This window comes from Bufo gargarizans, chromosome 1, assembly GCF_014858855.1.
Source record: "Bufo gargarizans isolate SCDJY-AF-19 chromosome 1, ASM1485885v1, whole genome shotgun sequence".
NCBI classification, from domain to species: Eukaryota; Metazoa; Chordata; class Amphibia; order Anura; family Bufonidae; genus Bufo; species Bufo gargarizans.
In genome coordinates, this window is record NC_058080.1 from 664,411,666 (window position 1) to 664,436,879 (window position 25,214).

Consider the following 25,214-nt stretch of genomic DNA (forward strand, 5'->3'; position numbering starts at 1 on the left):
CCCACGGTCCAGGCCAGGTTTTGCAGGGAAGGGTTAAAACCTGACCAGCAACAAGGGTGTGGTGTGCAATGTGAAGCTTCTGTGTTCTCTGGCTGTGAGAGTGAGAAGTCGAGGTGAGCTGGGCTGTGTGCTGAGGCCTGTGGAGGACTGTGCAGGATCCTGCAGCTGAAACCAGGAGGGATCCATGTCCTGTGGCTAGAAGCAAGACCCATGGACTTACTTCACCAAGGAGAAAAAGGTGACATTACTCCTGGCTTTAAATAGACTTTGCTTTATGTGACTGAAACAGGCCTCAAGTAGCCTGCAGCAGGGACTTGCTGTGTTTGAACTATTATTTTGCTGTTGTGTGTGACCACCCTCCCTATGAACTGCACCGTCTTTCACAAATATGCACCGTGTGAATAAACAAAGCATCGTGTTTTACACCAAGACCGGTCTCTGTTGCCTCTATACTGCACTCGCTACCACTGCCTACCAGAGCGGATCCCCACAATGTACAGAGCAGATCTTTGAGTCACGTCCACCAGCGCCGTACATAAACGGCAAAGGACCTTAAGGTGTTAAAGTCTCACTTCTCGTATTTAAGATGTATGTAGCATGCAGCAAACGGAAAAGCAATAAGAAACACTGATGCGTTTTCTTTTTCCAAAAACAATTTCACATTTCCATTTTTCAATGACTTTTTATTTTAATGTGTCTGTTCACATATCAGTATTTTTTCACTGACCATGGGTCATCCACTACTTTGGTCCGTGATGCGATCTAAAAAAAACGCCCATTGAAGTCTATGGGTCCGTGAAAATCACAGACAACCAGGATGGTGTCCATGTGGTCTCTGGTTTTCATTGAAGACTGATAGGAGATGCTCTGGATATTAATTATCAGCAGAGCAGCGTTCTTGGATTACGGATTACACACAGAGGGTAAATAAGGACAGATGGACCAAACACAGAACTTTCATGGACATTTTCATGGAAGAAACGCTTTTTTCACAGATGTGAAACTGACATGTAAATGTGGATGAGGCCTTATGCCTCAATCACACGTACAGTGTTCGGTTAGTGATTTCCATCAGTGATTTTGAGCCAAAACCAGGTGTGGCTCTAAACACAGAACAGGTGCAGATATTTCCCTTATACCTGATTTCTGTGTAGTCTCCCCTTCTGGTTTTGGCTCAATCACTGATGGAAAACACTGACCAAACACTGATGTGCGAATAAGGCCTCATGCACACGACAGTATTTTTTCACGGTCCGCAAAAACGGGGTCCGTAGGTCCGTGATCCGTGACCGTTTTTTCATCCGTGGGTCTTCCTTGATTTTTGGAGGATCCACGGACATGAAAAAAAAGTCGTTTTGGTGTCCACCTGGCCGTGCGGAGCCAAACGGATCCGTCCTGAATTACAATGCAAGTCAATGGGGACGGATCCGTTTGACGTTGACACAATATGGTGCCATTTCAAACTGATCCGTCCCCATTGACTTTCAATGTAAAGTCTGGAGTTCTTTTATACCATCGGATTGGAGTTTTCTCCAATCCGATGGTATATTTTAACTTGAAGCGTCCCCATCACCATGGAAACACCTCTATGTTAGAATATACTGTCGGATATGAGCTACATCGTGAAACTCAGATCCGACAGTATATTCTAACACAGGCGTTCCCATGGTGATGGGGACGCTTCAGGTTAGAATATACTGAAAAACTGTGTACATGACTGCCCCCTGCTGCCAGGCAGCAGACCCCCCCCCCCCCTGTTTTTAACTCATTGGTGGCCAGTGTGGCCGCCCCCCCCCTCCCTCCCCTGTAGTTAACTCATTGGTGGCCAGTGCGGCCGCCCCCCCCTCCCTCCCCTGTAGTTAACTCATTGGTGGCCAGTGCGGCCGCCCCCCCTCCCTCCCCTGTAGTTAACTCATTGGTGGCCAGTGCGGCCGCCCCCCCCTCCCTCCCCTGTAGTTAACTCATTGGTGGCCAGTGGGCCCCCCCTCCCTCCCCTGTAGTTAACTCGTTGGTGGCCAGTGGGCCCTCTCCCCTCCTAACTAAAATCGCCCCCCCCCATTCATTGGTGGCAGTGGAGAGTGCCGATCTGAGTCCCAGTGTAATCGCTGGGGCTCCGATCGGTAACCATGGCAACCGGGACGCTACTGCAGTCCCGGTTGCCATGGTTGCTTAGCAATTTGTAGAAGCTTCATACTTACCTGCTAGCTGTGATGTCTGTGACCGGCCGGGAGCTCCTCCTACTGGTAAGTGAAAGGTCTGTGCGGCGCATTGCCTATAGCACAGACCGGGCAGCAGGGGGCAGTCATGTACACAGTTTTTCAGTATATTCTAACCTGAAGCGTCCCCATCACCATGGGAACGCCTCTGTGTTAGAATATACTGTCGGATCTGAGTTTTCACTAAGTGAAAACTCACCTCTGAAAAAGCTTTTATGCAGACGGATCTTCGGATCCGTCTATATGAAAGTAACCTACGGCCACGGATCACGGACACGGATGCCAATCTTGTGTGCATCCGTGTTCTTTCACGGACCCATTGACTTGAATGGGTCCGTGAACCGTTGTCCGTCAAGAAAATAGGACAGGTCTTATTTTTTTGACGGACAGGAAACACGGATCACAGTCTCGGCTGCAAAACGGTGCATTTTCCGATTTTTCCACGGACCCATTGAAAGTCAATGGGTCCGCGAAAAAAAACGGAAAACGGCACAACGGCCACGGATGCACACAACGGTCGTGTGCATGAGGCCTTAGGCATCATGCAGCATTTCCTTCCAGTAATGGGAAAAAAAACTAATCACACACATCTAACTTGAATTATATTAATTACAAAATTTAATTATATTAATGTAATTGAAGTTTGCTGTGTGTGATCTGTTTTTTTCCCTGTGCTGGAAGGAAATGCTGCATAAACAAGGATAGGCTGCTGCACAGAAACCACATGCAATAAAAAAAAAAAAATGTTTTGCCACATCCAAAACACAGCATTGTTGTAACGTTACTGCAGTTCAAAGCACCTTGGGAGTTTATAGCAACATGTTTTTAATGTACTGAAAATAAGAAAGTGATGTTATTTCTGCATCTGTATGTAACAACTATATCCTCATTCACTGACAGAAAACAATAATTTTATATTTATATAAAACCGAAAAGCGCAAATGTACTGTAGTGGGGCAAGACCTGGTAAAGTGGCAGCATTGTTAGCATAAATTATCTATGTAGAGTTTAAAAAATGAAAGGTCAGCATGCTACCAGCTATCTTCTTGCCACTTACAGACAGCTGTAGAATAAGGAAGCAGACAGGATAAAGATTGCATTGATGCAGTTTATGATACTATAGTCATCAAAAGCTTGCATAAATTATGACTACTGTAGGTAAAAGTAAAAGACTTCTGTATGTCATCTGGAGATCTACAGATAAAGGCTATAGAGATGAGTGAATTTCTGCTTATGAAATTCATTCACACTTAGTTTGGTGGTAAAAGGTGAATTGCGTTATGGATTCCAATACCACGGACCATAATGCAATTCTATGACGGAATGCATAACGGAATGCCTTTAGAGGCATTCCGTTATTCATTCCATCATAATAGAAGTCTATGGGCTGCCAAATGAATCCGTCCCATTTCCGTTATGCAGTTATGGTCTGTAGTAACAGAATCCATAATGCAATTCACCTTTTACCGCCAAACGAAGTGTGAACAAATTTCTAAATATGAAATTCGCTCATCTCTAAAAGGCTACTTTCAGGTTTCTACAGTATCAGTATTCTGCATCAATGGGTAGAATTTCTAATTCTGTTTAAAATGTACACAGTCCAAACTGTGTCTAATCTACTAAGGCCCCTTTCACACGAGCGAGTATTCCGCGCGGGTGCGATGCGTGAGTTGAACGCATTGCACCCGCACTGAATCCTGACCCATTCATTTCTATGGGGCTGTTCACATGAGCGGTGATTTTCACGCATCACTTATGCGTTGCGTGAAAATCGCAGCATGCTCCTCTTTGTGCGTTGCGGTGCGATAATCCACGCAACGCAGGCCCCATAGAAGTGAATGGGGTTGCGTGAAAATCGCAAGCATCCGCAAGCAAGTGCGGATGCGGTGCGATTTTCACGCATGGGTTCTAGGTGACAGTCTATTCACTGTATTATTTTCCCTTATAACATGGTTATAAGGGAAAATAATAGCATTCTGACTACAGAATACATAGTATAATAGTGCTGGAAGGGTTAAAAAAATAAAAAAGTTAACTCCCCTTATAGTTCGTTCCCGGTCTGTTCTTTGCTAGCTGTGGGCTTGGGCTGAATGACCTGTGGTGACGTCAGATCACATGCTCCAATCACATGGTCCATCACCATGGTGATGGAGCATGTGATCTGACATCACCACAGGTCCTTTAGCCCAAGCCCACAGCTAGCAAAGAACAGACCGGGAACGAACTACGCGAACAAGAGGATAAGGTGAGTTAACTTTTTTTTTAACCCTTCCAGCACTATTATACTATAGATTCTGTAGTCAGAATGTTATAAGGGAAAATAATACAATCTTCAGAACATCAAACCCAAACTTCTGTGAAGAAGTTCGGGTTTGGGTACCAAACATGCGCGATTTTTCTCATGCGAGTGCAAAACGCATGACAATGTTTGACAAATGACAAATCGTGCATTTTCCCGCAACGCACCCGCCTCTTATCCGGGCAAAAAACATGACGCCCGTGTGAAAGAGGCCTTAAGGTGACTAAAGGCCCCTTTACACACAATGATTTTGGTGTCTACACAAACAATCATATAGAAATCAGCAGCACTTTTTCACTGGCAGATGCTCTCTAATGAGTATTCGTATGAACGCTTGTTAGAAATTATCTGGCTGATGTTCAACCAGTGTAAGGGACTTTTAACCTTTGAAAGGTGTATCGGGCATGACCATTCCTGTGAACGACCGTTCTCAAAAATCTGGCCTTCTAAATGTGATCCTGATGCTTTTGCAGACACACCAATCATCATTTCTGGGCAGCAGATCGTGCTGTCTAAACAGCGATCTCCCCAGAAACAATGATTCTGTATAGCTATCCCTCCTTCCCATACTATGAAGGAGATCACTGCATGTAAATGCAGCGCTCTCCATCACTGAACGAGCAGCCGATTGTCAGGAAGGAACGCTCCATTGGCCAGGGTAAACCCGCCTTAGGGCACCTTCACACACGGCAGATTTTGTGGCAGAAAATTCTGCGCCTGAAAATCTGTTCCATTCATTTGAATAGGGCAGCAAGCACATGGATTTCTCCAAGCCCCATTATGGTGAATGGACCTGATTTTCAGTTGCAGAAATTGCTGCCACATGTGAAGACACCCTTTAAAGCTGGCCATACACATTAAATAGAGGTTGGTTGATTTTGTTGAATCTAGTGAACGATCATTTCACAAAGAAAAAAACGTTTGTTCACGAATAATATTTCTTTAAACAAGAGATCTTTTGTCCGATTATCAGATGTATCAGAATGTAATTTCAAACATGGCTGACTTCTTTTCAAATGATGATGGTCTGTCATTGGTCAGCTAGATGCTTTGGTTGAAATCATTGATACCGCGCCCAAAATCATTGTTTCTGGGCGGCACATCATCCTGTGCAAACAAGGATCTGCTGCACAGAAACAATAAATCTGTATGGGGATGAACGACTGCTGTGCAAATCACTCATCTCCATACAGAGGAGCTGCATGTAAATGCAGCTCTCACCTCCTCTGAGTGTCTGCTTGGCCATTCCATGTAAAGGGGCCTTTAGGCCCCTTGCAGACGAGCGTGTCCGGATTAGGTCCGGATGCGTTGTGTCTGCGATCAGGGAAAATTGTGCGAGTAGGTGCGCAATTGTAGTCAGTTTTGACTGCGATTGCGTTCTGATGTTGTTTTTATCGCGCGGGTGCAATGCGTTTTGCACGCGCGTGATAAAAAACTGACTGTGGTACCCAGAGCCGAACCTGGACTTCTTCACTGAAGTTCGGGTTTGGGTTAGGTGTTCTTTAGGGCTCATGCACATGACAGTATTTTGTGTTCAGTATACTGGCCGTTTTTTTAGTTCAGTATGCGGTACATATACTGAACCATTCATTTCAATGGTTCAAAAAAACTGAAGTGTCTCCGTGTGCATTCCGTTTTAGTATTTCCGTAACGTGAAAAGATCGAACGTGTCCTATTCTTGTCCGCAAATCACGTTGCTTGGCTCCATTCAAGTCAATGGGTCTGCAAAAAAAAACGGAACACATACGGAAATGCATCCGTATGTCTTCCGTATCCGTTCCGTTTTTGCTGAACCATCTATTGAAAATGTTATGCCCAGCCCAATTTTTTCTATGTAATTACTGTATGTGGCATGCGTAAAAATGGAACGGAAAAGCGGAAACACATACGGAAACAAAAAACGGAACAACAGATCCACAAAAAACACTTAAAAAGCCATACGGTCGTGTGCATGAGCCCTAAGGCCTCATGCACACGACTGTGCCGTTTTTTGTGGTCCGCAAACCACGAATCCGCAAAAAACAGAAGGTTTTAACATGGTTATAAGGGAAAATAATAGCATTCTTAATACAGAATGCTTACTAAAATGTAGATTGAGGTGTTAAAAAATAAAAAAAATGACTTACCTGTTCCAATTGACCGCGCAGCTGGCATTCTCTTTTTGCTTCTTCTTTCAGGACCTGCAGAAGGACCTTTGGTGACGTGGTGAGCGTGGTGACGTCAGCACAGGTTCTATCTTCATTCAGCAGGACCTGCGCTGATGTCACCAAAGATCCTTTTGCAGGTCCTGAAAGAAGAAGCAAGAAGAGGATGCCGGCTGCGCAATCAATTGGAACAGGTAAGTTAATTTTTTGGATTTTTTTAACACCTCAATCTACATTTTACAAAGCATTCTGTATTAACAATGCTATTATTTTCCCTCATAACCATGTTATAAGGGACAATCATACAGGGAATACACTTTAATGGGGTCCGGGGTTGCTTTCAGCCCTATCATCTCCTAGCAACCATGCGTGAAAATCGCACTGCATCCACACTTGCTTGCGGATGCTTGCGATTTTCACACATACCTATTCATTTCTATGGGGCCTGCGTTGCGTGAAAAACGCAGAATATAGAACCTGCTACGATTTTCACACAACGCACAAATGATGCGTGAAAATCACTGCTCATGTGCACTGCCCCATTGAAGTGAATGGGTCCGGATTCAGTGCGGGTGCAATGCGCTCACCTCACGCATTGCACCTGCGCGGAATTCTCGCCCGTGTGAAAGGGGCCTTGCACAGGCATCCTGCCAGATTTATCACAGTGGCTGATCCTGGATGATAAATCTGGTAAACCGCTCGTGTGAAACAGCCATTAGACTTTCTAGTCTAACTTTATACCACCTAATGATTGGTTTATTTTGCAAAAAAATTGGGGACAAATTTTTGGAGCAAAACCACTACCCTTTCCCATGAAACTATGCTCCATTGGTGGACAAGGAACCAGAGGCATAGCTAAAGGCTCATGGGCCCTGGTGCAAGAGTTCAGCTTGGGCCCCTCTTAGTACTTTGTGGCCATGAGCAGGGAAGCATACAGGTGAAACTCGAAAAATTAGAATATTGTGCAAAAGTCCATTTATTTCAGTAATGCAAATTAAAAGGAATTGCATTAATGCAGATTAAAATTAGAATATTGTGAAAAGGTTCAATATTCTAGGCTCAAAGTGTCACACTCTGGTCAGCTAATTAATCCATACCCCCTGAGCAAAGGGTACCTCAAAACTGAGACTTTGGGGTTTCCTTAACTGTAAGCCATAATCATCCAAATTATAACAAATAAAGGCTTGAAATATCACGCTTTGCATGTAATGAGTCTATCTCATTTGTTAGTTTCACCTTTTAAGTAGCATTACTGAAATAAATGAATTTTGCACGATATTCTAATTTTTCAAGTTTAACCTGTATAGCCTTCATGCTGCCTGAGGAAAAAACTTGAAACTGCTACCTCTGCACCCCCTATAGCTACTCCCCTGGGAACAGTGCATTATTCCTTTTGGCTTACTTTATTCTTTATAAATATACAAGATTGATGTTTGTAAACCCAAAACCAGAAATGGTTCCATAACCTGGAATGGGCGCAAATCTTTCCATTTTGCTTTTTCTCTGTTTATGACCAAAACATCCAAATGTGGTAGTGGCCAAAGACAAAGTTTCTAGCTCTTTAATCCGTTTTGGCATCGATGTGCATAAACATTTTAGAAAATTCCCACTAGACTCCTCAATGTAATCAGAATACAGGACATTAATCATGCAGATTCTCAGCTTCATGAGGTTCAGCATCATGGGGGGAAAGCTACTTTTGAAAATATTAATAAATAATAAATATCAATGTCATACTGGCATAATGCTGACGATTCAATGAATAATTAAGGCCTCTTTCACACTTGCGTTTTTCTTTTCCAGCTAAGGCCTCTTTCACACTTGCGTTGTCTGGATCCGTCGTGTACTCCACTTGCCGGAATTACACGCCGGATCCGGAAAAAAACGCAAGTGAACTGAAAGCATTTGAAAACGGATCAGTCTTCAAAATGCGTTCAGTGTTACTATGGCAGCCAGGACGCTATTAAAGTCCTGGTTGCCATAGTAGTAGTAGGGAGCGGTATACTTACAGTCCGCGCGGCTCCCCGGGCGCTCCAGAATGACGTCAGAGCGCCCCATGCGCATGGATGACGTGCCATGTGATCACGTCATCCATGCGCGTAGGGCGCCTTGACGTCACTCTGAAGCGCCCCGGGAGCCGCACGGACGGTAAGTATACTGCTCCCCGCTCCCCACTACACTTTACCCTGGCTGCCAGGACTTTAGCGTCCCGGCAGCCATGGTAACCATTCAGAAAAAGCTAAACGTCGGATCCGGCAATGCGCCGAAACGACGTTTAGATTAAGGCCGGATCCGGATTAATGCCTTTTCAATGGGCATTCATTCCGGATCCGGGTTTGCGGCAAGTCTTCAGGATTTTTGGCCGGAGCAAAAAGCGCAGCATGCTGCGGTATTTTCTCCGGCCAAAAAACGTTCCGGTCCGGAACTGAAGACATCCTGAACGGATTTCTCTCCATTCAGAATGCATTAGGATAAAACTGATCAGGATTCTTCCGGCATAGAGCCCCGACGACGGAACTCTATGCCGGAAGAAAAGAACGCAAGTGTGAAAGAGCCCTAAGACATTACTAATCACACACTATATTGAATATTTATAGCAATTTCTTTATAAATTATTTTATAATGATCTGGTATTTATAGTATACACAATTTGTCTCTGTGCTAAAGGTGCCCATACATGATAGCATACATGTATCAATGCGTCAACTATGGGAAAAGCAAATGGGAGCTGAGCTGCAGTAACCCCTCAGGGCCACTACACTATGAAAGGAGCTGTGCTTCCTTCTCCATTTAAACTGTTGGTGACTGCAGGAAACAACTTATGGGTGGGGAGGGGTTGCCAGGTGTCAGACCCCCACCGATTGGATAATGATATACAACGCTATATGTTATTTTTTTTTGGTGGTACAAATTGTCATTTTTAATTGCATCATTTAATGTTCCATATGATGTATTGAGAAACCGCCAAAAGAATGTAAAAAAACTGCAATTCTACCTATGCTTTTTGGGTTTTGTTTTCATGGCGTTCACTTCCAAAACGCACCTGATGATAAGATTTTTGAGGAGGAAAATAAAAAAATATTTTGAACCAAAAGGTGTGCTTTTGGTGGGTTTTGAACTAATGGTGGTCTGTGGATGACACTGTTATGGGGGGGTCTGTGGATGACACTGTTATGGGGGATCTGTTAATGATGCACTGTTATGGGGGATCTGTAGATTATACACAGTTATGGGGGATCTGTAGATTATACACAGTTATGGGGGATCTGTAGATTATACACAGTTATGGGGAGATTTGTGGATGACACTGTTATGGGGGATCTGTGGATGACACTGTTATGGGGGATCTGTGGATGACACTGTTATGGGGGATCTGTGGATGACACTGTTATGGGGGATCTGTGGATGACACTGTTATGGGGGATCTGTGGATGACACTGTTATGGGGGATCTGTGGATGACACTGTTATGGGGGATCTGTGGATGACACTGTTATGGGGGATCTGTGGATGACACTGTTATGGGGGATCTGTGGATGACACTGTTATGGGGGATCTGTGGATGACACTGTTATGGGGGATCTGTGGATGACACTGTTATGGGGGATCTGTGGATGACACTGTTATGGGGGATCTGTGGATGACACTGTTATGGGGGATCTGTGGATGACACTGTTATGGGGGATCTGTGGATGACACTGTTATGGGGGATCTGTGGATGACACTGTTATGGGGGATCTGTGGATGACACTGTTATGGGGGATCTGTGGATGACACTGTTATGGGGATCTGTGGATGACACTGTTATGGGGGATCTGTGGATGACACTGTTATGGGGGATCTGTGGATGACACTGTTATGGGGGATCTGTGGATGACACTGTTATGGGGGATCTGTGGATGACACTGTTATGGGGATCTGTGGATGACACTGTTATGGGGGATCTGTGGATGACACTGTTATGGGGGATCTGTGGATGACACTGTTATGGGGGATCTGTGGATGACACTGTTATGGGGGATCTGTGGATGACACTGTTATGGGGGATCTGTGGATGACACTGTTATGGGGGATCTGTGGATGACACTGTTATGGGGGATCTGTGGATGACACTGTTATGGGGGATCTGTGGATGACACTGTTATGGGGGATCTGTGGATGACACTGTTATGGGGGATCTGTGGATGACACTGTATGGGGGATCTGTGGATGACACTGTTATGGGGGATCTGTGGATGACACTGTTAAGGGGGATCTGTGGATGACACTGTTATGGGGGATCTGTGGATGACACTGTTATGGGGGATCTGTGGATGACACTGTTATGGGGGATCTGTGGATGACACTGTTATGGGGGATCTGTGGATGACACTGTTATGGGGGATCTGTGGATGACACTGTTATGGGGGATCTGTGGATGACACTGTTATGGGGGATCTGTGGATGACACTGTTATGGGGGATCTGTGGATGACACTGTTATGGGGGATCTGTGGATGACACTGTTATGGGGGATCTGTGGATGACACTGTTATGGGGGATCTGTGGATGACACTGTTATGGGGGATCTGTGGATGACACTGTTATGGGGGATCTGTGGATGACACTGTTATGGGGGATCTGTGGATGACACTGTTATGGGGGATCTGTGGATGACACTGTTATGGGGGATCTGTGGATGACACTGTTATGGGGGATCTGTGGATGACACTGTTATGGGGGATCTGTGGATGACACTGTTATGGGGGATCTGTGGATGACACTGTTATGGGGGATCTGTGGATGACACTGTTATGGGGGATCTGTGGATGACACTGTTATGGGGGATCTGTGGATGACACTGTTATGGGGGATCTGTGGATGACACTGTTATGGGGGATCTGTGGATGACACTGTTATGGGGGATCTGTGGATGACACTGTTAGGCCCCTTTCACACGGGCGAGTTTTCCGTGCGGGTGCGATGCGTGCGGTGAACGCATTGCACCCGCACTGAATCCTGACCCATTCATTTCTATGAGACTGTGCACACGAGCGGTGATTTTCACGCATCACTTGTGCGTTGCGTGAAAATCGCAGCATGCTCCTCTTTGTGCGTTTTTCACGTAACGCAGGCCCTATAGAAATGAATGGGGTTGCGTGAAAATCGCATGCATCCGCAAGCAAGTGCGGATGCGGTGCGATTTTCACGCATGGGTTCTAGGTGACAGTCTATTCACTGTATTATTTTCCCTTATAACATGGTTATAAGGGAAAATAATAGCATTCTGAATACAGAATGCTTTGTATAATAGTGCTGGAGGGGTTAAAAATAATAAAAAAGTTAACTCACCTTCTCCTCTTGTTAGCGCAGATGCCGGTCTGTTCTTTATCTGTGGGCTAAAGGACCTTTGATGACGTCAGATCACATGCTCCATCACCATGGTGATGGACCATGTGATTGGAGCATGTGATCTGACGTCACCTCAGGTCATTCAGTCCACAGCTAAAGAACAGAGTGGCATCTGCGCGAACAAGAGGAGAAGGTGAGTTAACTTTTTTATTATTTTTAACCCTTCCAGCACTATTATACAAAGCATTCTGTAGTCAGAATGCTATTATTTTCCCTTATAACCATGTTATAAGGGAAAATAATACAATCTTCAGAACATCAATCCCAAGCCCGAACTTCTGTGAAGAAGTTCGGGTCTGGGTACCAAACATGCGCGATTTTTCTCACGCGAGTGCAAAACGCATGACAATGTTTTGCACTCGCGCAGAAAAATCGCGCATTTTCCCGCAACGCACCCGCCTCTTATCCGGGCAAAAAACATGACGCCCGTGTGAAAGAGGCCTTATGGGGGATCTGTGGATGACACTGTTATGGGGGATCTGTGGATGACACTGCTATGGGGGATCTGTGGATGACACTGCTATGGGGGATCTGTGGATGACGCACATATAGCATCTTATGTAATGGGGGTCACTATTCACACAGGAACAATATACTGTGACAGATGATCTTATGCTGGCCCCAGTATCATATGTGTCACAGTATGTTGTTCCTGTGTGAAAAGTGACCCTGATTACACCACTGGGCACCCGCTCACAGCAGTCTTTATATGTAAAATCTTATGTAATGCTCCAGCAATGGCTCTGCTTTAACAGTACTATCAAAGCAGCGGTCCGGCCAGCAGGGCAACATAACTCACTCAGTCAGTCAAGCTCCTGCCAGCTTTGTTAATGAAGTGGAAGGAGCATGACCGAGTGAGTGACGTCACGCACCAGCCGGACCGCTGTTTTGATAGTGAGTACTGTTAAAGAAGAAAGCAGAGCCATTGCTGGAGCATTACATAAAACGATTTTATATAAGAAAACTGCTGTGAGCGGGGCCTGGTGTAATGGAGTACAGTGACTGCACCGGGCCCCGCCCCAAGTGAAACAGCAGTTGCCGGCCTCCAGCCCCTCTTCCCTCCCCGCTGATACATCGCAGGCCGCGCTGTGCAGCATACCGGCCGGCGATGTATCAGTGTCAGACATTTTAAAAGTGCACCATTCGCTTTATAGGACGCACTGCCATTTCCCCCCCACTTTTGTGGGGAAAAATGTGTCTTATAAAGCGAAAAAATACGGTATATACAGTATTTCACAAAAGTGAGTACACCCATCACATTTTTGAAAATATTTTATTATATCTTTTCATGGGACAACACTGAAGATCTGACACATTAATACAATGTAAAGTAGTCAGTGTACAGCTTGTATAACAGTGTACATTTGGTGTGTCCTCAAAATAACTCAACACACAGCCATTAATGTCTAAACCACTGACAACAAAGGTGAGTACACCCCTAATTGAAAATGGCCAAATTGTGCCCAAAGTATCAATATTTTGTGTGGCCACTATTATTTTCCAGCACTGCCTTAACTCTCTTGGGCATGTGTAATGACCCGGAGTGCCATTACCACTCCCGCACCCGCTACTGTCTCCTATGGTCTAATATAATGTCAACTTCTCCATTTATTTCAGGTCCGTCACAATGTGCATATCAATTTCTTGTAACGGTTATGTTCAAATGTAATGTACCAGGTTCACCAGAGGTGGCCGCAAACATGGCAGTGCTACTTTGCAGAGGATGGAACCCTTCTTTCCATTCTAAACTCCCTCTCTAAAGAGAGGAGGAGACTAGTTAGGTAGAGTTAGTTGAGAGTCACCCCCTGCCAAGGAAAGAAGCAGGTCCATGTCCCTGCTGGACAAGTCCTGCCCATGCCAGCTAGAGCACCTTCAGCTCTGCTCAATATTGAGGCCACAGCTTGGAGCCTCTGAAGCCAGGAGGAAAAGTTTCATGGATTGATCTAGAGTCGGACTACATAGAGAAGTTTCAGCAGAAAGCAAAGATTACATTTAAGCCTGTCAGCACAGAAGAGCCAGAGAGCAACTGATGTAGCAGAGTTGAGTTTGTTTGCCTGACAGAGTTAATGCTAACTGCTGCTGCAACCAAAACAAAGCCTGGAACTGTTGGTGAAACATTTATTCAAGTAAAGCTGTTATTGAACTTCACACAAGGTCTGGACTCAGTTATTTACTTTTTGTTTGCACCTAACGGTGCTGACGTCATGTACACCAGGGACCCTGCTGCCAAGGCACCTTAACAAAAACCCATTCCACTCAGGGCACCTCAAACATCATCTGGCGAGATTCCCTGGACAAACAGAGTGTGCCCCGAAGGAACTGGTGGTGTCCTTCCCATCACTGCACGCCGGCCCAGGGAGGCTCCGCTAACCGTGAGTAAATCAACTTCTACCTCCATCGGCACACCGCGCCTCACGTGTTGCCCCTGTGGACCCGCTCGCTGCACATGGAGTTCACCAGTGCTTCATAAGTTGCCACTGGAATCCTCATGCCGCCCAAAACCATGACACTCCCACCACCATGCTTGACTATAGGCAAGACACACTTGTCTTTGTACTCCTCACCTGGTTGCCGCCACACACACTTGACACCATCTGAACCAAATAAATCTTTGTCTCATCAGACCACAGGACATGGTTCCAGTAATCCATGTCCTTAGTCTGCTTGTCTTTAGCAAACTATTTGCAGGCTTTCTGGTGCATCATCTTTAGAAGAGGTTTCCTTCTGGGATGACAGTCATGTAGACCAATTCGATACAGTGTGCGGCGTATGGTCTAAGCACTGACAGGCTAACCCCCCACCTTTTTATCCTCTGCAGCAATGCTGGGTGCAGTCATACATCTATTTTGAAAAGACAACCTCTGGATATGATGCTGAGCATGTGCACTCAACTTCTTTGGTCGACCATGGCGAGGACTGTTCTGAGTGGAAACTGTTTTGTTAAACCTCTGTATGGTCTTGGCCACCATGCTGCAGCTCAGTTTCAGGGTGTTATCCATCTTCTTATAGCCTCAGCCATCTTTATATAAAGCAAGAATTCAGTTTTTTAGATCCGCAGAGAGTTCTTTGCCATGAGGTGCCATGTTGAAGATAAGATAGTGTGAGTGCAATAACACCACATTTACCACACTGCTCCCCATTCACACCTGAGACCTTGTAACACTAATGAGTCACATGACATCAGGGAGGAAAAATGGCTAATTTAGCCATTTTCACTATGGTGTGTACTGACTTTTGTTGCCAGTGGTTTAGACATTAATGGTTGTGTGTTTAAGTTATTTTGAGGACACACCACATTTACACTGTTATACAATCTGTACACTGACTACTTTACATTGCATCAAAGTGTCAGATCTTTAGTGATGTCCCATGGAAAGATAGAATAAAATATTTTACAAAAATGTGAGGGGTGTACTCACTTTTGTGAGATGCTGTATAAAATGATATAATATGATCAATGGGAAAAAGGGTTTCTAAATCTTTTAAACCTTTATTAAACCCATTGTAAACTTTTTTTCTTAGTTCCCCTACAGGACTTGTACCTACAATCGCTTTTAATTTACAATACAAATATGCAATGAGAAACAGCTTTAACATAAGTACATACATACCATAAATACCAGATTTTACAGGCTAGAAGACGCACTAGATATACAGGTTAAACTCGAAAAATTTGAATATCGTGCAAAGTTAATTTATTTCAGTACTGCTACTTAAACGGTGAAACTAACATCTGAGATAGACTCATTACATGCAAAGCGAGATATTTCAAACCTTTATTTGTTATAATTTGGATGATTATGGCTTACAGTTAAGGAAACCCCAAAGTCTCAGTTTTGAGGCCCCCTTTGCTCAGGGGGTATGGATTAATTAGCTGACACTTTGACACTGTGACACTTTGAGCCTAGAATATTGAAACTATTCACAAAATTCTAATTTTAATCTGCATTAATGCAATTCCTTTTAATTTGCATTACTGAAATAAATGGACTTTTGCACAATATTCAAATTTTTCGAGTTTCACCTGTAGATGTCTTGTCATCCTGCACAGTGACGCACCTGTCGCACCCTCTGTGCAGAGAACTGCAAGTCCGCTTGTAAAGGCAGTGTTGCAATTATTACTGTTGAAGCACTTAACCGGCCCCTTCCAGCAAACCATATCCTTGCACTGTGCACCACCAGTAAAGTAACTGGTGACTATTATCGAGCGGGTGCAATGTGATTTAATGAGTTTTGCACGCGCGCAATAAAAAACTAAATTGCTTGCTTGCAGATGCGTTGCAATTTTCACGCAGCTCCATTCATTTCTATGCTGCAAGCGTTGCGTTGCAGAATATAGAACATGCTGCAATTTTCAAGTGATGCGTGAAAACCAACGCACATGTACACAGCCCCATTGACATAAATGGGTCTGGATTCGCATCACGCATTGCACCCACGTGGAATACTCGCTCGTGTGAAAGGGGCCTAACTCTGATCCCAGCCACTTAACCCCTTATATGCCATGGTCAATGCTGAACATTGGTAGGAGATGCTGTGAAAATCACATTTTCAGCCTAGCAGTGTACATGGACTCTAGATAACACATGGAGGGCAAAATAATCAGACATATAGACCAGCAATGGACTCTTTACTGACATGTTCACTGATGAAACACTGACTGTCTTGTTATGGATGTCATCACAGACGTGGACGTGTGACTTAGGGGCCAGCTACACTGCGACATGTATCACACGACAAGAAAGTGTAATGAATTTCAATGGTGTTACTAACCGACATGCTACATGCTGTCACTCTGACATGATAGTCACAAAAAATCCACCGAAAGTAAGGACTCCATTGAAATGCATTATGACACATGTCGCCATGTAGCCGGACCCTAAAGTCTAAAATGTTATTTATCGCTGCATTGGTGTTTTTTTTCCCCATTCCTCCAAAAACAAGTTAATAGAAGTTTATCAGTAAGTTATAAGCCCTCAACTGCAACAATGGAAAAACATGGTTGGTCCTTAAAGGGTTTGTCTCACTTCAGCAAATAGCATTTATCATGTAGCGGAAGTTAATACAAGGCACTTACTAATGTATTGTGATTGTTCAAATTGCCTCCTTTGCTGCCTGTATTCATTTTTCCATCACATATACACTGTTCATTTCCATAGTTATGACCATCGTGTAATCCATCAGCAGTGGTCGTGCTTTCACAATATAGGAAAAAGCACCGGCCTCCCTGGTGGCTGGGACTGTGGGGACCCAGATAGGCTAGTGATTTTTCCTGTATTATGCAAGCACGACCACCACTGCTGGATTGCAGGGTGGTCGTAGCCATGTAAATGAGCAGTGTATAATGTGATGGAAATATGAATCCAGCCAGCAAAGGAGACAATATGGACAATCACAATATATTAAGTACCTTGTAAGTGCTTTGTATTCACGTCTTCTACATAATACCGTAAATGCTATTTGCTGAAGTGAGACAACCCAAGTACGCCTGATTTTTACAAGTAAGGATCCATTCACACGAACATAAGGACTTCGTGCCTATGCTGCAGAATCATTGACTTGATTGGGTCCATGATCAGCAAAACATGGCAAAAGATAGGATATGTCCTATCTTTTGCAGTGCGGAGGCACAGACCTGAAAGCCTACAGAAGCACTTCTGAGTGTTTCCGAACTCTGCCTTTGCTCTGCAAAAGATAGGGCATGTCCTATCTTTTGCTGTATGTTGCGGATCCATTAAAGTCAACTGGTCTGCATCCTCACCACGGAGCGCACACGCCTGGAGCCTATATACTGTGGACCTGCTGTTTCCGATCTGCAATATGAGCACAGAGCCCTTATGGTCGTAAGAGTGGAGCCCAAGGGCTCATGCACACGACCGTTGTTTCATTCCGTGTCCGTTGTTCCGTTTTTCGTGATTTTCTGCGGACCCATTGACTTTTAATGGGTCCGTTGAAAACTCGGCTAATGCACAGTTTGTCATCCGCATCCGTGATCCGTGGTTCCAGTCCGTCCAAAAAATATAACCTGCCCTATTTTTTTCATGGAAAAAGTCAATGGGTCCGTGAAAAAACGCGGAGGCACACAAGATTGTCATCCGTGCCCGCGTCCGTTTTTTCCCTATCATTTGCATGGCAAACTTGACTTAGACTTTTTTTTACTTTCCTTCATGTCTGGTGGTCCTCCAAAAATAAAGGAAGACACACGGAAACAAAAACGGAAACTGATCACGGAATAACGGAACCCCATTTTGTGGAACGGAACACAACAACGGTCGTGTGCATGAGGCCAAGGCTGAGTTCACACTTCAGTTATTTCCATCAGTTATTGCGAGCCAAAACCCGTAGTGAAGCCTACTCAGAGATCAGGTATAATGGAAAGATCTGCACCCAAATCTAGTTTTGGCTCACAATAACAAATAACTGTAGTGTGAACTTGTAGTGACACAAACTGATGCTCAAAAAAAAATATGGATCAGTTATGTGTAAACTGATGCTAACTGAGCATAACTGATGCTAAAAAAAAGGATTTTTTTTGTTGTTTATTTTTCTGTTCTTCTGATGGTGATGTAAACTCAGCCTAAGGCCTCATGCACACGACGGTCCGCAAAAACGGGGTCCGTGATCCGTGACCGTTTTTCTGTCCGTGGGTCTTCCTTGATTTTTGGAGGATCCACGGACATAAAAAAAAAGTCGTTTTGGTGTCCGCCTGGCCGTGCGGAGCCAAATGGATCCGTCCTGAATTACAATGCAAGTCAATGGGGACGGATCCGTTTGACGTTGACACAATATGGTGCAATTGCAAACGGATCCGTCCCCATTGACTTTCAATGTAAAGTCAGGAGTCCCTTTAGTTTCACACTTGCGTTCATATAATGCAGACGGTGGCTCCGTTCAGAGCGGATCCGTCTGCATTATATTGTTAAAACATTTCTAAGTGTGAAAGTAGCCTCAGACGTAAGTCAATGGGGACGGATCCGTTTGAAGATGACACACTGTGGCTCAATTTTCAAACGGATCCGTCCCCCATTGACTTTCAATGTAAAGTCTGGACGGATCCGTTTGAAAATTGAGCCACAGTGTGTCATCTTCAAACGGATCCGTCCCCATTGACTTACATTGTAAGTCTGGACGGATCCGCTTGCCTCCGCACGGACAGGCGGACACCCGAACATAACTTGAAGCGTCCCCATCACCATGGGAACGCCTCTATGTTAGAATATACTGTCGGATATGAGCTACATAGTGAAACTGGCGTTCCCATGGTGATGGGGACGCTTCAGGTTAGAATATACTGAAAAACTGTGTACATGACTGCCCCCTGCTGCCTGGCAGCACCCGATCTCTTACAGGGGGCCGTGATCAGCACAATTAACTCCTCAGGTGCCGCACCTGAAGGGGTTAATTGTACTATCATATCCCCCTGTAAGAGATCAGGGCTGCCAGGCAGCAGGGGGCAGACCCCCCCCCACCCCCAGTTTGAATATCCCTCCCTCTATTGTAATAAATCGTTGGTGGCACAGTGTGCGCCCCCCATCGCCCCCCCTCCCTCCCTCTATTGTAATAAATCGTTGGTGGCACAGTGTGCGCCCACCATCGCCCCCCCTCCCTCTATTGTAATAAATCGTTGGTGGCACAGTGTGCGTCCACCATCGCCCCCCCCCCTCCCTCTATAGCAGTAACCACATTGGTGGCAGTGTGCGGCCTCCCATCCCCCCCCCCCGATCATTGGTGGCAGCGTAGTTCCGATCGGAGTCCCAGTTTAATCGCTGGGGCTCCGATCGGTAACCATGGCAACCAGGAAGCTACTGCAGCCCTGGTTGCCATGGTTACTTAGCAATAGTACAATAGTAGAAGATTCATACTTACCTGCTTGCTGCTGCGATGTCTGTGACCGGCCGGGAGCTCCTCCTACTGGTAAGTGACAGTTCTTTAGCAATGCGCCGCACAGACCTGTCACTTAGTCACTTACCAGTAGGTGGAGCTCCCGGCCGGACACGAACATCGCAGCAGCAAGCAGGTAACTATGAATCTTCTACTATTGTTAAGTAACCATGGCAACCAGGACTGCAGTAGCGTCCTGGTTGCCATGGTTACCGATCGGAGCCCCAGCGATTAAACTGGGACTCCGATCGGAACTCCGCTGCCACCAATGATCGGGGGGGGGGGGGGAGATGGGAGGCCGCACACTGGCCACCAATGTTGTTACTGCTATAAAGGGAGGGGGGGGGGATATGGGGGGCGCACACTGTGCCACCAACGATTTATTACAATGGAGGGAGGGAGGGGGGGCGATGGTGGGCGCACACTGTGCCACCAACGATTTATTACAATGGAGGGAGGGAGGGGGGGCGATGGTGGGCGCACACTGTGCCACCAACGATTTATTACAATGGAGGGAGGGAGGGGGGGCGATGGTGGGCGCACACTGTGCCACCAACGATTTATTACAATAGAGGGAGGGAGGGGGGGGCCGCACTGGCCACCAATGATATTCAAACTGGGGAGGGGGGGGGGGTCTGCCCCCTGCTGCCTGGCAGCCCTGAGCTCTTACAGGGGGATATGATAGTACAATTAACCCCTTCAGGTGCCGCACCTGAAGGGGTTAATTGTGCTGATCACGGCCCCCTGTAAGAGATCGGGTGCTGCCAGGCAGCAGGGGGCAGTCTTGTACACAGTTTGTAGTGTATTCTAACTAGAAGCGTCCCCATCACCATGGGAACGCTTCTGTGTTAGAATATACTGTCGGATATGAGTTTTCACGAAGTGAAAACTTAGATCTGAAAAAGCTTTTATGCAGACGGATCTTCGGATCCGACTGTATGAAAGCAACCTACGGCCAGCCACGGATCACGGACACGGATGCCAATCTTGTGTGCATCCGCGTTCTTTCACGGACCCATTGACTTGAATGGGTCCGTGAACCGTTGTCCGTCAAAAAAAATAGGACAAGTCATATTTTTTTGACGGACAGGATACACGGATCACGGCCTCGGCTGCAAAACTGTGCATTTTTGAAAGTCAATGGGTCCGCGAAAAAAAAACGGAAAACGGCACAACGGCCACGGATGCACACAACGGTCGTGTGCATGAGGCCTAAAAGACCCTTTAAACAGGCTGAGAATTAAAAAGATCATCGCTAACGAGAGTTCATAGTAATGCTTTTTAGCGACGATCTGGCGGTGTAAATGTACCACGATTACCTGATGATAATTGAACTGTTAGTACAGCACAAAAATCCTTGCTTCCTGACAGCAGATGGTGCTGTGTAAACACGATCTGCTGCCAGGAAACATTGACTCTGTATAGGGAAGAGTGATGGCATCAGCGATCGCTCCTCCCCATACTCTGGAGGAGATTGGTGCGAGTAAATGCTCCTCCACTAGCGATCAGCAGATTGTTGTGAAGGAACGCTTCCTTCCCAACAATCTGCTGTAATATCGTGCTGTGTAAAGGGCCTTTAACTGGTAAGTCCAAGTCATACCTTTTCCACAGTATAGGGGTAGGACCCTCACCAATCTTGTAGTTATTTCCCATGCTGTGGATACAGGATAAGGGCTCGTTCACACGACCGTTGGTGTCCCATTGCGATCCGCAATGCACAGGCACCTTCCGTGGGGTAGGCGCATGGGGATCGCAGACCCATTCACTTGAATGGGTCCACGATCCCTGCGTTCTGCAAAAAGAGCATGTTCTATCTTTTTGAGGTGCGGAGGCATGGAATGGAACCCCAGAAAGCACTCCGTAGTGCTTCCGTTCCGCATCTCCGGATTTGCGGACACATTGAAATGAATGGGTCCGCATCCGTGATGTGGAATGACAATGGAACGGTGCCCGTGTATTGCAGATCCGCAAATGCAGGCACAGGACACTAACGTGTGAACGAGCCCTAACTTGAAGTTACTGGAATACCCCGAGAGATTAATAGCAACAGGATGGGCATTTTGTTGCAAACACCATTCAGCAGGATACAATAACACGCTGTGAATGGGGCCTAATTGATGCTGCACTATTCAGGGTTTAGTATATATTTGCCACATTTGTATATCATATTTTAGCCACTGAGCAATCCAAGTGCTACTATATTCTCTTGGTTTATCTGTGACATAAACGTATACCATATGCTCTATTAACAAAATGCATGGCTGATAGGCAAGTCAAAAGAAGAGAGCAGATCACACCATTGTACACTTCTGCATCAAAATACCTAATCATGTGCACCCATGGTTCATATAATCATCACAGAGGTAGAGAGGTGAGGAGTGTGCGGCAATTGCCATAATGCACTCCAGTATTCCTATGATTAAAGTGGGCCTGTTATAGCATAATAAATTCAGATTTCCTATTTTTCTGGCATAGAAACTCAGATTGTTGAGGAAACTTGTAATAGAGCAAATATTTTATAAAATACCTGCAGCTGAAAGCTTAGTACATCCACTCCTGGCTTTAGTGTCCCCAGTTTCATAAGTTTTCTCAAAGGGAATTTTCTTGTCTTTTTCTCTGTTTCTACACATTTCTGTTGTTTTTCAGATGCCAGTATGCTGACATCGTTGTGATGAACATTTTGATTTGATGTATAACTTCTTGGCCCTATTGCACTGAGTTGAAGCCTCCGGTATGCTGATACATCAGTCAAGACAGGACAATCATCATCTGCCTGCTGAATTGCTTTTTCATAGCTTGGCCTTTGCAGCTGTTGATCAGAAGTCTGATGTCTTTCAGCTGCTGTTTGCTGGCTGATCTTTTCAACAGAAATGTAGTTTTTTTCTATCATTTCTAACGTGATGCTTACAGGGAATGCATTATGAGATTTGCTTCCTCGTGCTATAGATGCTAAATGATCATTCATTACACTAGAGCATGAATCAAAGCTTAATGGGCCATTTTCTGCTCCCTCTGGTTTTCGCTTTGATGTCAGATTTGAGTCATGTGGAGCTGTCCTTTCCGATATTAGGGAGACAGCGGGAACCTCTACGGTTCTGCTTATCTCTGAACTTGAAATGTGTCTGCTAATTGTTCTTGGGAATTGGTTGCTTTCGGAGTCTGGCACGCTGTCCACTGCTGGTATTTTCGTTGTCATGGTACTTCCATTAGCAGTGTTGGCTTCGAGCCATTCATTAACAGCAGAAATCTGATGTCTTCCAGGAGATGGATCACAAGGAAGCAGAGTGGGGCTCGTCTCTCTGTTATTAGCATCTGATCTCCTGCTCTGTTGATGTGCTATTACTTTCAGTGTTGCTTCTTTCTGATTACGGACTACCTGCAGCAATGTCTTCTGATTAGATACCAGTTTAGCTATCTTGTCTCTTAATATTCCTTGCTTGAATGAATCTGCGGACGCCCTTTATGAAATAAATAGCAAGAGTCACAATCAGAGACTATCTTGTAGCACTATTACTATGCAATCTCTATACTTCACCAAACTGTCTGCCCTTCAAACATTCTGCTTCTGCATGCTACAGACACAACTGCATACATTCTTATAGCCAAAAGTGCAACTACTCAATGGGGGAGATTTATCAGGACTGGGGTACCCATATGCCAGTTTTGATCTCCATGCACTGGCGTGAGACGCGCCTAATTTATTAAAAGGCAGATGCCTCTGAATAAATCAGGGGCATCTCTGCTGTGCACCAGAAACTGAAGTCGACTTCAGCTGTTAACATCCACCACTTTATGGCAAAAGTTATAGTAAATCCGGCAGGCCATGCAAAGCTCCCATTCAGTCTGCCCCTTTTCTTGCCACTTCGAAAAAGTGGTGAAAAGCTTAAGTCACAAATTATGGTGCACATATGGCATAAAGTCTTTAATAAATGTCCCTCAGTTAAGGGGACAAGGTCCGGTGTACAAACCGGATTCCAAAAAAGTTGGGACACTATACAAATCGTGAATAAAAACTGAATGAAATGATGTGGAGGTGCCAACTTCTAATATTTTATTCAGAATAGAACATAAATCACGGAACAAAAGTTCAAACTGAGAAAATGTACCATTTTAAGGGAAAAATATGTTGAATCAGAATTTCATGGTGTCAACAAATCCCCAAAAAGTTGGGACAAGGCCATTTTCACCACTGTGTGGCATCTCCCCTTCTTCTTACAACACTCAACAGACGTCTGGGGACCGAGGAGACCAGTTTCTCAAGTTTAGAAATAGGAATGCTCTCCCATTCTTGTCTAATACAGGCCTCTAACTGTTCAATCGTCTTGGGCCTTCTTTGTTGCACCTTCCTATTTATGATGCGCCAAATGTTCTCTATAGGTGAAAGATCTGGACTGCAGACTGGACATTTCAGTACCCGGATCCTTCTCCTACGCAGCTATAAGGTTGTGATTGATGCAGAATGTGGTCTGGCATTATCTTGTTGAAAAATGCAGGGTCTTCCCTGAAAGAGATGACGTCTGGATGGGAGCATATGTTGTTCTAGAACCTGAATATATTTTTCTGCATTGATGGTGCCTTTCCAGACATGCAAGCTGCCCCTGCCACACGCACTCATGCAACCCCATACCATCAAAGATGCAGGCTTCTGAATTGAGCGTTGATAACAACTTGGGTTGTCCTTGTCCTCTTTGGTCCGGATGACATGGCGTCCCAGATTTCCAAAAAGAACTTCGAATCGTGACTCATCTGACCACAGAACAGTCTTCCATTTTGCCACACTCCATTTTAAATGATCCCTGGCCCAGTGAAAACGCCTGAGCTTGTGGATCTTGCTTAGAAATGGCTTCTTCTTTGCACTGTAGAGTTTCAGCTGGCAACGGCGGATGGCACGGTGGATTTCGTTCACTGACAATGGTTTCTGGAAGTATTCCTGAGCCCATTCTGTGATTTCCTTTACAGTAGCATTCCTGTTTGTGGTGCAGTGTTGTTTAAGGGCCCGGAGATCACGGGCATCCAGTATGGTTTTACGGCCTTGACCCTTACGCACAGAGATTGTTCCAGATTCTCTGAATCTTCGGATGATGTTATGCACAGTTGATGATGATAGATGCAAAGTCTTTGCAATTTTTCGCTGGGTAACACCTTTCTGATATTGCTCCACTATCTTTCTGCGCAACATTGTGGGAATTGGTGATCCTCTACCCATCTTGGCTTCTGAGAGACACTGCCACTCTGAGAAGCTCTTTTTATACCCAATCATGTTGCCAATTGACCTAATTAGTGTT

At 45.1% G+C, this 25,214-nt stretch overlaps 1 protein-coding gene across 1 annotated transcript in view; it reads right to left on the minus strand.

Moving 5' to 3' along the window:
* ANKRD31 (ankyrin repeat domain 31) overlaps positions 1-25,214 on the minus strand; it is a 107,232-nt gene that overhangs the window by 54,235 nt on the left and 27,783 nt on the right. Inside the window, exon 3 of the mRNA XM_044282977.1 lies at positions 22,457-23,387. Within this exon, the coding sequence (XP_044138912.1) occupies positions 22,457-23,387 (931 nt within the window). The remainder of the gene's footprint in view (positions 1-22,456; positions 23,388-25,214) is intronic.